This window comes from Strigops habroptila, chromosome 4 (genome assembly GCF_004027225.2).
Source record: "Strigops habroptila isolate Jane chromosome 4, bStrHab1.2.pri, whole genome shotgun sequence".
Taxonomy (NCBI): domain Eukaryota; kingdom Metazoa; phylum Chordata; class Aves; order Psittaciformes; family Psittacidae; genus Strigops; species Strigops habroptila.
Genome location: NC_046358.1, coordinates 63761226 through 63775923, shown reverse-complemented (window position 1 = coordinate 63775923; position 14698 = coordinate 63761226). Strand labels below are relative to the sequence as shown.

Genomic DNA, 14698 nt, shown 5'->3' with positions numbered 1-14698 from the left:
TTTTCATTACACAAGCAAGTGGAAAAGTTCTAACCATCCTTTGAGAGATCTTCATTTGCCCTGAACATCCTTTCTTGTTCCTTTTCCTCACACATTTAATTGATTCTGGTGTTTGTCTGCCTCCTTGTGATTTTCTTTATAATTGCAATCCTGATGGGTTTGGTGGATTTGTTTTTGAGTTGGGAGTCTTTTTTTTTTAACAAGTCATGCTAAACAACTGTACTGTGATGAACCTAGGCATGCCTTTTCTTTATTTATTTCTCAGAAACTCATGAGAGTGATGCTCTTCAGAGATTTATTAATGAACAGGTAAGCATGATCCCTCAGGTGGTCATCATTTTTCCTTCACATAAATGATAGCTGACGCTACCATACCTTAACGTTGCTGACTAGGTTTTTAATCTTGTGACTCAGTAAGCCTTTATACTATCCTAAAAGGTACTTCATTTTGTGCCTGGCTTTTTGGTACTCCAGGCAACAACATTTTCTATTTTAAGGAGTGTTAATTTGTAGCATAGGATGCATAGCTATGAAAAGTAGCTGTTTCACTAAAAAAGGGTTGAAAATAAAATGGTTACAACCAGATCCAATCACAAAAAATCCTGAAATGTGGAATTTCTGAATAAATTATTCTGTTAGATATCTGTTTGTTTAAAGGTTAGGACAGAGTGATGATGTTTTTGCAAACCTTTGACTTGCACTATAAGAAAATGGGGTAGTTCTGTTTTATTACTTTATTAACATTATGTGTTCTAATTCGCAGTAAAGTCTGCAGGACCTAACCAAGATCAGGTCTCTTATGTTAGATGTTGTAAAAACTTATACTAAAAGCTGACCTGTTTTAGGTTTTCAGATGATCACATTAGACAAAGTAGGTGGAAGGGTAGTGTAAGAAAAAAGAGTGCATCCATGGAATTAATTTCTCAAGATCTTGGAAAGGTCAGTCATACAAACTGGAATAACTGACAACCACACATTCAGTTCTTGATCCACTCTGTCTCACTGACCTGCTCAAGCCTCAGGTCTGTAGTCAACTGGGAAGAATGTTTAAAAGCGCCTATCAGGGTTATGCTTTAATGTTGAGGTTTCTGGTTTGGGTTTTTTCCTCCACAGTATTATGACTTTGGACTTAACACATTAAACTGAAATACTAACAGCCAACTTGAGGACGTTGCTATATCTGTCTCAACTGAAATTAATTTTGGATGCTGGGTACATAAAAAAAATCTTAAACACACAATTTAAAAAGTTATGGGTCACATTTTTTACCAATAAGGGACCTGGCAGCATCTTTATTTTAATGAGGCAAAAAAAAGTGGCCTACCGTCACTTTTGAGACAAATATTACAAAGATCACAACTGCAGGGAAGTTCTTGCTGGGTCTGCTGTACTGGTATCCCTGAGGATACGGATGCACAATGAAGGAAGCACATTAAATATTTTAACTCCAGCTTCTGTATTAATCTTGCATGCACTTGAAAGTAGCTGTTTGAAGCAGTTTGGAATGTTAAGAAGAAAGAATCCAGGCAGAGTTAGGGAAACATAGACATTGCTGCAGTTGGATGCATGTGACGTCAAATCAAGCGGGGCCAGATGTACATGTGTGTGTGACACATGCGCATCCCTTCCATTGGCAGGCAGTGAGAAGAATTCTGTAGGTAAAGGTGGATTGTTTTTTTTTTTAACTTGGTTGCACGAAATAGTTTCTTTTGACTGTTTAGAGGCTGTTATTCAGGGAACTGGGAGAGACAGAATGAGCCTTGAGAAAATAGCTGGAAAACAGATGGCACTTTAGGGTTCAAAAGAACATTTTCATGTACTTCGGCAATGCTGTAACACGAGCGTGTTCGCGTGCAGCCCACACACATTTGCATGGTGAAACCCAAGATTAGCTGAATTCAGTGACAAAATCTAAATGGATGATCACTCTGCATTAATGCACTCTGTAAATGACTTAAAGGAATGTAAATTAGGAGAATCTTAAAAGTCCAGGTAAAATTAATTCCTTTTGTACTTAGGGTTCTGTTTTAAATTTGTGTATTTTTTGTAAGGAAACCTCATTTTTTTTTTTTTAATTTCTCATTAGATTTTCTCTCTCTAACTCACTCTGAGTAGTATCTCACTGCTCCAGTTTTTAAGAGTTTTTAAGTTTTTAAGAGAGACTTTCCAAGGCTCCAAATATTAATAGAAGTATTAATTATCTACAATTAAGAAAATCCTTTTTTTTTTTTTTTTAAATTTGAAAGTGAGAGTCTTTTTCTTCCTTTTAAGCAATCAATCATAGATTTATTTTGGGAGCCTCATGCTTACGTTTTTGAAATGTTTCTTTTTCTGAAAGACAGTCTTCCTGTCCCCCCATTATTTGATCTTAGTACATGTGGTTTTCCTTGTCTTCATTGCAGTTTATGCTTTCTCTTTCACCTCAACCTTATAAACTCTGATTTCTTTTTCTATATTTAATGTTTGCCATATCATCTCTCCTGCCAAGTGTTGCATAAAATATTTCTTCTGAGCCAGTGCTATAGCTAGAAGCAACTCAATTTCTTTTTAAGATCCCACACTTCAGTTGATAGGGAATAGCTCGTCTTTGTGGCTGGCCCACACAGACATGGCTGGAGGGGAAGCAACAAGTAAGTGCCACCCATACTGCTCTCAAAGCCAATCGGGCACAGGCTCTCATCCAACGTGCTTGGAAATGCACTGTCCCCTTACCTACAAATGCAGTTCTGAACGTGACTCCCATGTCGAATTGATTTTCCTTGACACTATTTCTCCTTGTCCAAGAAATAAAAGCCTCCGCTTGTCTGGAATTCACTTGTCTCTTATTGAATCAACAAGCGTGTTTACTTCTGCCTGCGTCTGAGTCATTTCTCACACACAAAGTGCTCGCCTACACAGGGTGCTTTTTTCAGACAGCAACCAAGGTCTAGTGTTAATTAGACATCAAATGTGTACTGTGCCCAAATTCTATCAAATTGTGTCAGACAGAAACTAAAAGTAAGATTTGAAGGAAAGCTTAATCAAGAGTGAGAATCACAAATATTCAAACTCTCATGTTATTTCTATCAGGACACATCCAAAGATGCATTTTGATTTCAGTTAGTTAGGCAGGGATACTTTGAATAATTATTTTAATGAGTCTGCTACATTCTGAAAGTAGAAATGAAGACTTCAGTTTCATTAAGTGCAACATTTGTGCTATGGAGAATACTTTAATTTGACCTCCTCCAGTGCTTTCCCTTTGTAAAAATGTTTTTTTGCAACTTTGCATTTTCCTAACCTCCAGAGGTCAATAGGCTGTTCACCATAAGGTGTCTGTGCCATGCCAGATTTACATGGCTGTGGTTTCACCCTCTAAGCCAATTCCAGGCTTCTTGAGGTGTATGAAAAGTGACTAAACTCCCAGGCATTAGTGTTTTATGCCATTATATCAGGCATATTCACTGTTCATATCTCTTGCCAAGAACAAATAGAGGGAGGAGGTTGCATTTTTGCAATGTGAAAGGAAAAAAATTTCAGCTTCCTCACTTGATTATTTCTTCTGCAGAAGATGTTATTTCATGGGTTCTGAGTATCTTTCATGGTAGAATGACTGAGGAAATTATACTTCTCAAGCTGGGACCTCTACACTGATCTACCGGTTGTTCTTCAATGCCTCATGAGATCTTTCATTCACTTGACTGTTACAGTAGACCTTTCTTCTTTCCTAACCCATTCCTACAAAATTCTCAGTTCCCCTGATGCCGCCTTCCATATGTATCTTTGTATGTATCCCAGGTGCTGATGTCCAGTATTGTGTGCAATTCTCTTGATCATTGCTCATTCTCTACCATCTCTTCAGATGACTGGGTATCAGCTAAAAACCATTTCTACAATAGATCCCATAATTTACTGGGGCAGTGTTGTCAGTCGCTCTGCAGTTTGTCCTTTGAGTCTTTAAATTGTCTTTCAATAGTTTCACTAATTAATGTTGGTTGCCCTGAGACCTCCTTCTCCGTCCTTCAATATTTCATGTCTCACATAAATTCAGGGTTTCATTGTGCTGCTTGATCATTGGTTACTGTTACATGCCAGCTGAAGAGAAACTTACTTTGTCCTGGCTTTTAAGTAATGCTGTCTCTGACATTTCAGTTGGTGTCTCTGGGTCACCCATTTGTTATCATCTTACTCATTCCCACATCCTGGGACACCCAGTTTCCTACTCTTCCATTCTGTCACCACTCTGTTGTTACTATACTTCTAATAAATCCACAATTGCTGATCTTCATTGTTACCAATGTATGCTGTTGGATTAGATGTGCAGGAGCATTGTTTTCAGCAATTGCTGTTGCTCTTTTTGGGAGGCTCTGTACTCCTCTAGTATGATCTTCTGCTGAAATATCATGTGGGAAAATTCTTCTGCCACGTCATGCTGGTACCAGTGTAAACATGCCCTTTGCCTTTCCTGTGACTGCTTTCAGTGGAGGCCACAGTCCTAGTTATCCTGTTATTTCTCTTGGATTGTATGAGGCTTTAGTCATCTAGCATTCTATTAATTGTTTTCTTAGATAGCCTGTGTCTTCATGCTTAAATATACATTTCCTGGCTTCTTTCAGACCTTTATAAACTTTCAGAAGCTGTTTGTTATACACCAGGATGTAACTAAGAAGCCATCTCAGCTTTTCCACATATGTACCTCCACTAGGGGAAAGCTGTGGGAACAATTTATAAATTTCTTCTCCATGGTATTGGGTTTCTAACCTGATTACTTGTTAGTTTGCTGATCTGTGACTAAATGAATTTTTGTTTTCATTTTATATTGCTGTGATGCTTGGTGAGAAGGATTTGCCTTCTTTATAAACAATAACAGAACAGCAGGATTTAGCTCTGTGTAAAGGTGAAAGGCAGAGACTTTAGATACTTGCTACCACTGTCCCTGGATTTTTAAAGGATTTTACAAGTTCCACTTGCCTTCCTGCTAGGGAGAATTTACAGTCAGGCATGAATGATATGTCACCTAAGCAGTGTTAGAGCATTTTAACTTGCTTCAGCAGGTGACCAGGTAATACAGGTCATACCAACAAGGTATGTTAATATATGAAGCCTTTAGTTTTAAGCAACAACAGTTTAATTTCAGCAGGATACAGATCTCTTCAGTTCCCAGTTACATCATCATCCCTGTGCTGAAAATGTGACATCTTATAATAGTGTTTTCATAAGCACTGTAAAGAAAGAGTTTTGAGTGATAAGGTAGTTTAACAACTTGAGTAAGTATTGGAAAAATAAATTGAGAAGTTGTGAGGTGGATGTCTCAAATGAGATTCACAGATCCTCTAGCAGGAACTTGCAAATGAAATAAAGAAGGTATGAAAAAAACCTGAGGCCCAAGAGGCAAGGGTGTTCTCATTTGAGGCCAGCTTTTATGACCCTCTTTTTGCTTCAGTTTTTCATGGAAAGGAGGGTTTTTGCAAGTGGAAGCAGTTGCCAAATGGACGGTTGATGAATGGACAGTAATATCAGTCTAGAAAAAGGAGAAATCAACATGCAGTCAAAATGATTAATTGATCAATTAAAGATGAGTTGGGTGAAAGCAATTCACTTCCTATTTTAAATGAAGAGAGTTCTCCACAGTGGGATTTAGTGACATAAAAAAGTTGATGTTCTTGCGCATCTTTTCATAGAAAGATCTACAAGATGAAAAGGAGAATGAGAGAGAAGGCAGCTTTGTAAGGAGCAGATTTAATTAACAAAGGACATGGTGGATATGGTTTTAAAGCCCTTATTCATGAGGCTTTTTAAGGAAAAATAAAAAATAAAAAATTTACTTATCAAGTTCAGATTTCATAAAAACAGGACCCAAACCACATTTTAAAGAATTGGATAAAGTCCCATTGACTTCAGTAGCAACTGTATCAGCCACTTGCTGAAAAGGTTGTGTAACTGATCTCATTCAGTTTTATTACATTTCATTATGTTTCCTTTTGGATCTTTTGATGCATGTGTCAGTTAATCTGCTAGAAGACCAGGAGTTAACTTGCATACCTCACATGGATCATTTTAATATCAATGTTTAAGTATTTTGAAGCTTGCAAACATTATGCTGTAAGTATTGTTAGTGAGCCGCCTTCTTTGGTGGCAAAGTAATAATGCTTGATCATGTTTCAAACACCTTACCCTTCACCACTAAAAAATTGCTATTTTCATGTTGATGCAAAACAATCCTAGGAAGTCAACTTCTGTTATCACGGAAAACCCTGTGAGCAAGGGAGGATACATGAATAGACATGAAGTCTGCTTGCTCTTTTGAACTCAAACAAACTTTGAAAAAATGACTCCATGGATTATAGGAGGCTTCTGATTGATATTTAGCGTAAGGCCTGGTCTATATATGCTTTGAACGCTCTACTGGTGCATGCCTGGGTGGCTGCCTCACCTAGAAAATCTACCAGGCTTCAGTGTATCAGCTTTTTTTGTATCACCTATTTAAGTCAAAACTTCTTTCAGTTCCTCCCAGCCTGTATGTCAGTCAATAGACATGGAGAATATAAGTGTGGTGGTGTTGCTGAAGGCATTGGGAACTTTATTAGCTTCTGTGTGAAAACTGAGCTCCTTGTTCAGTGAGAAATACCACTTCACACACAGCTTTAAAGGTTATTCTGTCCCAAAATGGAGATTTAGGGAGTCTGACAAGTGCTTCCATTCAGCTTTATTTCCCACCATTGATATTTACTATAAAATAGTAACGTTTGCATTTGATTTGTTTTGGGAATATAGTCTTGAACAAATGAAGCTTATAAATAATTTATAAAGTATCATTCCCTCGCATTCTTTGTTTTACAACATAGTGTAAGAGGTTGCTTCAATCAAATCAGTAGATACCTGTTAATGTGTTTGATACAGCCTAAGATATAATGTTAAAATAAATTTCTTTAACATTCAGAAAGCATGCTAATTATGAAACCCAACTTTAGCACTAGAAATACTGTGACGAGCAGTTAGCGTACTCTTGACATCTGTTTTTTGAGCTGAGCTTTTTTATAATGCTTTTTCCAGCTAAGTGAGATTCATTTATAAATCCCTGAAAATGAGAGGGAGATGGTAATCCAGCAAGCTGTCTATTTTCCATGTCCTTTTCATGGTGTATGCAGAGAGGGGAAGTGCAGGCTCCTTTATTAGGGCTTCAGAACAACAACACAGAAACTCGGAAGAGGTCCCTAAACAAATCCATATGTAATGACTGGAGTTATACAAGTTGCATCATTTGGAACTTTTAAAACTAGTAGATGTAATCCAAAACAGTTTAATCCTATATCAAGAGGGGAGCTAGGCAAAATGTGATTTAATGAGGGATGACAAGATAAAATGAAGAGTGCGTTTTTCCTGGTTTTCAGGTGGGGAAAGATTTTTCTTCTTAATACAATTGGATCATAGGATAATTGAGGTTGGAAGGGACTATATATTGTCACCTGCCAAAATACACATTAGTACACTTAAAGTAGATTACTTCAGTGTGGATGAATAATTAACAACTGGAATTTGCAGAGTTGAGATTTGAGTTCCTTAGATGTGCACTTAGGCACATAAGTGAGTTCTTGAAAGTCTAAAATAAGCTTTATGTTGTATTAGACTCAAACTTTAAGAAGACAACACACAAATTCAATGGCAAAAGGAGAACAAAAGCCAAGAAAAAGAAAAGTTGGAGGGAAGCTTTCTAGCTTTCCAGCTGGAAGCTGCTTTTCTTCCATATCCTCTTGGGAATTGCTTCCATGATCCCTTGTGTCCATAAGGGTGAATTCTGTGTATGTAGCAGCAGTAATGCCTTTTATAAAAGGTATTATACAGTGGCTGTAAACTTTTAAAGTAGGGATGTATCTGAATCTAACCTGACTGGTGTTCAGATCTGATGGTGCTGCAGGATTTTGCTATCGACTTTGCAATGAACTCTAGAGATGAAATTGCATAGTCTCTGCTAACGAGGTATTTTTAACATCTCTGATTGTGGCTTGCAGCAATTGATCAGGGGACTACGACACATTCTTGACAGTATTTCAGGTCACTGAATTCTCAGGTAAGTAGAAAAACTCCCTGTGGCAATAGTTATCTACAAGTTTCTGAAAACACACTTCCCTATGACGTATTTATTTAAATAGGTATTTTTCTAAATACCTGTCCAAGGTATTTAGAAGACTTGGTGTAAATACCTACTATCACCTGCTACTGCCTTTACTACATGGGCATTTATTGGAAATTAGTAAAGTGTCGATATGATAATAGTAATGATTATGGAAATATGATGTTGCTAAACACCACTATTCAGTCCTGCTAATCCATGCTCCACAGGGCGGCTCTGCAGCTCTTTTTTTGCCCAAGGCCCTTGCACTTGCTCATGTCAGGTCTCCTCAAAACCTCCATGGACCATGTAGGAATCCCAACTCCAGCCTGCTGCTGGCTATGTGCTGTGGAACAATTTTTCATTATTTGGCAATACCATAATCTACATATAGACCCAGAGACTTGCCAGGGAAGGCTGACTGCCCAGATCTGGGTCTTGTTCTTGATCTGACCTTTGTACTCCGCTATCACCTTGGTTTTTGCTAAGAATGGTTAGTGAAGATTCCTAAATAGCATCAGCCTGGGTTGCAGTAAAACTGTAGGGAAGCCATGTCTGAGTGTACTCTGTGTGTGTTTGTATTCACCTCAGGACTTGAAGCATGCAGTGATGGTGGCGAGGCCTTCCGACTTGCTATGGATAGTGGTCTAGCACAGTGATGTGCTAAGTCTTAACAACACTGGTATTTCCTTAGTGTTGGCCTGAAATGTCTCGGGTCAAGATGAAAATATGTTGATCTAGAAGCCTGCTTCATAATGTAGTTCTGAACACCTCTCAAACAAGGCCCCCTAAATGCTAAGATATAAGAAACAAGGGTTATATCTGCTAATGATGATAAGTCTAAGTGGTTCATGTTCAGCAAAAGTTAATTGAAGAGATTCAGTTCTCTTTCCCAATCTCATTAATGTTACGCTTTGGGAGTGCAACATTTTCTTTGCACAGCCACTGGTGTGATGCACTGTGTTATTTGGCCAAACACCTTTGGATTTTGTGGTCAATATTCTCTCAGTATGTAGCCTACATTGTTCCTGAAGTTGGCTTAAAATCACACCAGCTAGCTCCAGGCTATGATTTGCTTTAGATCGCTGCATTTGGCTTCCAGACCCCAGCCCAAGTTCCTTTCGAGTTAGTAGGATTCTTTCTGTTGACTTTTGCAGTACTTGGATCAGATCCGCAGTGTGTAATTCCTCCTCCTGCTTTCCCTTCCCTCCCTGAAATGCTCTTGAAGAAAGTTATAATCTGAAGAATAACAATATTGGGTCAGATTTTCAGTTCCTATAAAACAGAATAGATTTTTTTTCAAGTCAGTAAAACTGTGTTAATTTACATGAGCTTAATATCTTCACATACAGCCTAATAGCTCTTTAATAAGCCACAAAGCTCTCAAAACTTATTTATGTGAAAACCAGAACCATCCAGACTATATTTCACATTGATGCCGAAGTGCTATGCAATGACAGCTTAGTGCACCTAAATTTTATTGTCTATTTTTCATATTATTTCTGATACAGCCTTAATGCATACTAAAACAATCTAGAATTTCTCCCTCTGCAATGCTATTGTCTGGTCATCTGGTTTCTCATATGTTTGCTTCACCATGGGTTCAACTGAAACACAGATTCTGGAGAGAACAGCTTTAGTGACAGCCCTGCTTCAGACACAACTGAAATAATGACGATTTTATTGTGAGGGTGGTGAGGCGCTGGCACAGGTTGCCCTGAGAAGCTGTGGCTGCCCCATCCCTGGCAGTGTTCAAGGCCAGGTTGGATGGGGCTTGGAGCAACCTGGTCTAGTGGAAGGTGTCCCTGCCTGTGGCAGGGGGTTGGAACTGGGCGAGCTTTAAAAGGTTCCTTCCAACCCAGACCAGTCTGGGATTCTGTGATTTACAGCAAACCCAAACATATGTTGGATTTTATTTCACAATTTTATTTTCTCAATTTCAATTGGCTGGATAGCAGTGTGAAAATACACACGGGGCATGAATTTATTTACATTGATAACTGAATAATATACTTTCTTATTGTAGAATCCAACTTCTTTCTCAGAGATCTCATGCAATGGAAAAACTGAACTGGGTGGATCATAAAATCTCAAAAGTTTCATCTTCAGCTGAAATGTGTTGAGGAGGAAAGCGCTTTTTTAGGGAAAAAGAGGAAAGTTAGAAAGTAGAGCAAGTTATTTTATTCTCTCTTTTTTTTTTTCCCCCCACTTCGGTGAGACATCCTTTCTACATCTGTGAACCTGGAGCTGTTCTGAAGCTAGCAGAATTACTCTGGATTTGTGCTGGTGTTACTAAGGTCAAAATATGGCCGTAGGAGTAACATAGTACTTTTGTGGCACAGCACAGCATGAACAACGACTATATTTAGGATGCAGGAAAATCCAATATCTATAGACAATGAACATTCAATTAATTTTATAATAGTGTAATAATAAAAAGAGAAAGAAAAAAAAGGGGAAGGACTGAAGATGTACACTCAGCCTGAGCATCAGGAAATAACATACCAGTGGTAGGTTTTATTTGTCTGCACAGTAGTCCCTAAGGGAAATTGAACTAAATATGCTTTCTGCTAACTTTCCATTCCCAACTCTTAATCAGAAGTCCAGATTCTAACTGCTCTTGGAACGTGAACCCCCCCGTGACAATATGTGGAAGCTGAAATTCAGCAACAGTTAACTCCTTCCTGCAGCAGTCTCAGTCGTTGTAGTGGAATGGATGGGCTTAAAATATTTTAACATAAGTTTTTGGGGCATTTCTCAAATGCTTTTCTAGGCATTCAAAGAGGAGAAAGTTGCTAAATAAGATTCTGTAGACTGTTGTCTCAAGGCTGAGGCACCATTTGAACTGCAGTTTTCAAACTTGATGTAAAAAACATTTGCTTCTTTTATGATACATTGTCCAGACTAAAGACATGAGTCAACTCCCATTTCACTAAAGTCTGATCATACCAATGTCAGTTCAAAGTGAAGTCTTGGAACTAAAATACAAAGTTTGAGATGAAAAAGTGTGGTTTGTGAAGATGTGAGCCTGATTCTGCTCTCATGCCCGTGTAAACCAAGAGGAAAATCTCGTGTGTGTATAGCTATTGCAGAAGGTAATGCTCCTACAACCCAGAGCAACAGCACAGACAGTCTTAGAAGCTATAAGATGTTAATTAAACTAAGAGTACTTGAGTGTGTTCTCACAGGGATGGATCAGAAGTAACTATTTTTCAGTATCTCTAAAGCCGAATTGACTTCCTGCTGTGCTTCACACAAAAACCAAAATGCAGAAACAAGTATTTCCTTGCACTTACATGTTTTAAATGAGAAATGTCAAACCAGATTTCATCTTCAGCTGCTTATTCAAATAAAGAGTTTGATTCCTTATAAACGTATCCTGGATGGGGCTTTGACCAACCTGGTCTAGTGGAAGGTGTCCCTGCCAGTGGCAGGGGGGTTGGAACTTGATGAGCTTTAAGGTCCCTTCCAACACAAACCATTCTCTGATTTTCAAACTTCAGAAAGCTGTACAGCTTTCCATGCTTTCTTCATTCCAGATCAATCTGTCTCCTCATGTAACAGAAGTCGAACAATGCAATTTTAAGCTGAGGTGGGGTGTTTGTTGGTTGGGTTGGCTTTTTTAAAGAGTTCCATTTTTGGCTTTTATTATCTGTGGTTTTGTTTGATTGGGAATTAATCTTGTTTTGTTCTTTATGCTATGTGTTCTAATCTGAAATATGCTATGTTATGAAAGGCCTATGTGCCACGTAAGTCTCAACTGCAAATACTATCAGCCCTCAAGGGAGGTTTGGATGTGTAGAAGATACACAGCACAGCCATAAATCCAAATGTCATTACCCAGACTCCGTTAAACATCTTCTAGCCTGCCTTTTACAGGGCCAATTCTTAATTTCTGGCACTACAGCTAAATGATGGTGAGCATTTCCTGAGATGTACTAATCAAAGCATTTTTCAAAGTGTGATTTAGGATGTGGCTTCTATAGAATATGCTGCTTTATGATACTGCACTGGTATTTATTTGATTGTTCTGCATGGAGAACCGGAGGAGAGAAATTAATGGAATTGCCAACTGAAGTCACAGCTGCTGCAGACATGGGAGAAGATACATTTGTACTTGGTGAAAAATGTTATTTGAGTTTAGGCAGAAAATGAGTGTGGATCTGGAGGATATACACTAGAGATAGGTACCTAATTTGGCAGTCAGATCCCCCTCTCCACCTGAAATTCTTTTGTAGGTCAAAACCCAGGGTTTCTGGAATAAAGGCAGTGAGCATAAGCAGTCCTGAGCTGTCCCAGTAGTAAAAAGCCTGGGGACTTCTCTTATATTTTCTTTCTCAACTCAGCATAAATTCAGGTATCTGCAAACAGTTCCAGATGCCTTCTTTCTAATGTCCCTCATTAGACTGATTTAATTACAACATCAGACTATTTTATGTAGTATTTATGTCAGTTGTTAAACTAAATGGTACTTCATTCTCTTCAATAACTTTTTTGGTATTTTAGGAGACTGAGGAGATGACTGTTTTAGTGGTTTGCCCTTCACTACTCCTTTTATATAGCTCTCTAGCCTAGAAAGAAAGCCAGTTTCAAGACATATAAAACAGTATCATTACAAACGTATTTTCCAAAAATTAATCTGAAAACCATTCATATTCCCTAACATGTTTATCCTAAACACATGAAGAACAGGATCACTGGGTGCTACAGGACTAGAAGAACATGTAGCTTTGTTTCCATAAATACGAGAATCTTTAAATACTATCTCATTTCCTTATTTTTTTAATTGACTTATTAAATTCAAATAAAAAACATTCTACTATTTCTTTTCCTTTCCTTCTGTTATAAAGCAGACTACTAACACATTTCTGTGGCTTTTAATTGAAGCAAACACAGCTTTTACAGTCAAAAAAAAGTGATTTCCCAGTGAATGATTCTCTATCATCAAGAGTTTGTGTTTGGTTTTGTTTTTCCCTATATATGTAACTTCAGATGCTGCACAACAAACACGTGATGGTTCGTGTTGGAGGAGGATGGGAGACTTTTGCAGGTTACTTACTGAAGCATGACCCGTGCCGAATGCTGCAGATCTCCCGAGTGGATGGGAAAACTTCTCCAATCCAGAGCAAGTCTCCAACCCTCAGGGACATGAATCCAGACAATTACTTGGTGGTTTCTGCCCATTACAAAACCAAGAAGGAGATTAAGTGAAATAAGCTTCTCATGTGATTGGGACTCTATGTATGTAGGTCCAAATTATTTTCTCAAGTGTAGTAAATTTAGTTTATGCTTTAAAAGGACTTTGGAAAATTTAAGGCAGGCTGGAAATGGCAACCCATTTTGAAGATCTTTGAACTGTAGAACTATTTATTTCTAGTACTGGATCTTCTATAGCAAATTACCCTTGATAGACTAATTACTACAATCAGATAAGAAATAGACATATATTTTTAGCCAAATTATTACTCTTTTAATATGTGAATGTATTCTTAGAGTTACATAAAGGAGTGGATCCTGTTAATGGAAGAAAATATACAATACAATATATTTGTATGAAAATCTTATTACATTGAATCATTGACTGTTAGACTAGTTGAAAAATAGATATGCAGGTGGAAAATTAATATTTGTGGAAATTATTTGGTAATGCCTCTTGAAATGAAAGAAAAATTGACTATTTTTATGGGTTGCAAGATTTTCTTAACCAGTAGAATACAAAGATTTATTGCATGCCAAACGATTTTAAAGAAGTGATTACTTTAAAAATAAAAGCTCAAAAAAAGAACCAAACCAACAACCCAACAATCCCACACCTCTACTCTTTAAAGCTAAAGACAATGCTGAAGGTTAGATCTGTGTGTAGATCCTTCTTGTTCCTTCCAGCATTGCCTGATATAGAAGCACGGGGAAGCTGAGAAGTTGCCCCTTCCTCTGGCAGACAATAGAGGCGTTAGTCTTGCTTGCCGCATGACGTTCTGCAGCCCCTGAAGGGAAGCAGTGCTGCAGGGAGCAGATGCAGAAGATGCTGGTCCCTCTGGAGTCCCAAATTTGAGCTTTTCCTTCCCCTTATCTTTAATGTTGTTGGTCCTGCCAAATGTGAAATACTCATTGCCCTGTCAGTGGAGTGATTCACATTCTTGTAAATCATTCGCACACCTCGAAAACAGCTAAAGGCATATGGGGGCTTAGTTCATTATTTTGGCTACTTTTCTATGTTTGTTTATATTAGGTAATTTATGTGCCTTGTAACATCCTAGAAAAATCATTTTATAGGATTATTTCACTTGACTATAAATTTGAGCAGAACTCAATTGTTTCATTACACATGAAATAAATTTTTTTTAAATACTCCTACATTTTGGAATCCTCATTTATCATTTGTAATCTGTGTTCCTCTGCTTTGCTGCTACTGCCTGGATGCCTATGATACACAGTACTGCTCACTAACCAAATAATGAGCTACCCAGTGGTCAAGGCAAGCATTCATTTACTACAGATAGCACAGAAATACCTGGATGTTGTTGAAATTTAATTTTCTTTTGCAGGGAAAGAAAAAAAATCATCAATAGCATTCTTGAAATAATTTGATAGGTACCAACTATTTTTCTG

At 37.8% G+C, this 14698-nt stretch overlaps 1 protein-coding gene across 2 annotated transcripts in view; it reads left to right on the top strand.

The window, feature by feature from the left end:
* GAS2 (growth arrest specific 2) overlaps window positions 1-14437 on the top strand; it is a 91238-nt gene extending 76801 nt beyond the window's left edge. For both annotated transcript variants that reach the window (XM_030481772.1, XM_030481773.1), the window contains exon 8: window positions 13082-14437. In XM_030481772.1, the coding sequence (XP_030337632.1) occupies window positions 13082-13300 (219 nt within the window). In that variant the 3' untranslated portion in view covers window positions 13301-14437. The remainder of the gene's footprint in view (window positions 1-13081) is intronic.
* Window positions 14438-14698: the final 261 nt, after the last annotated feature.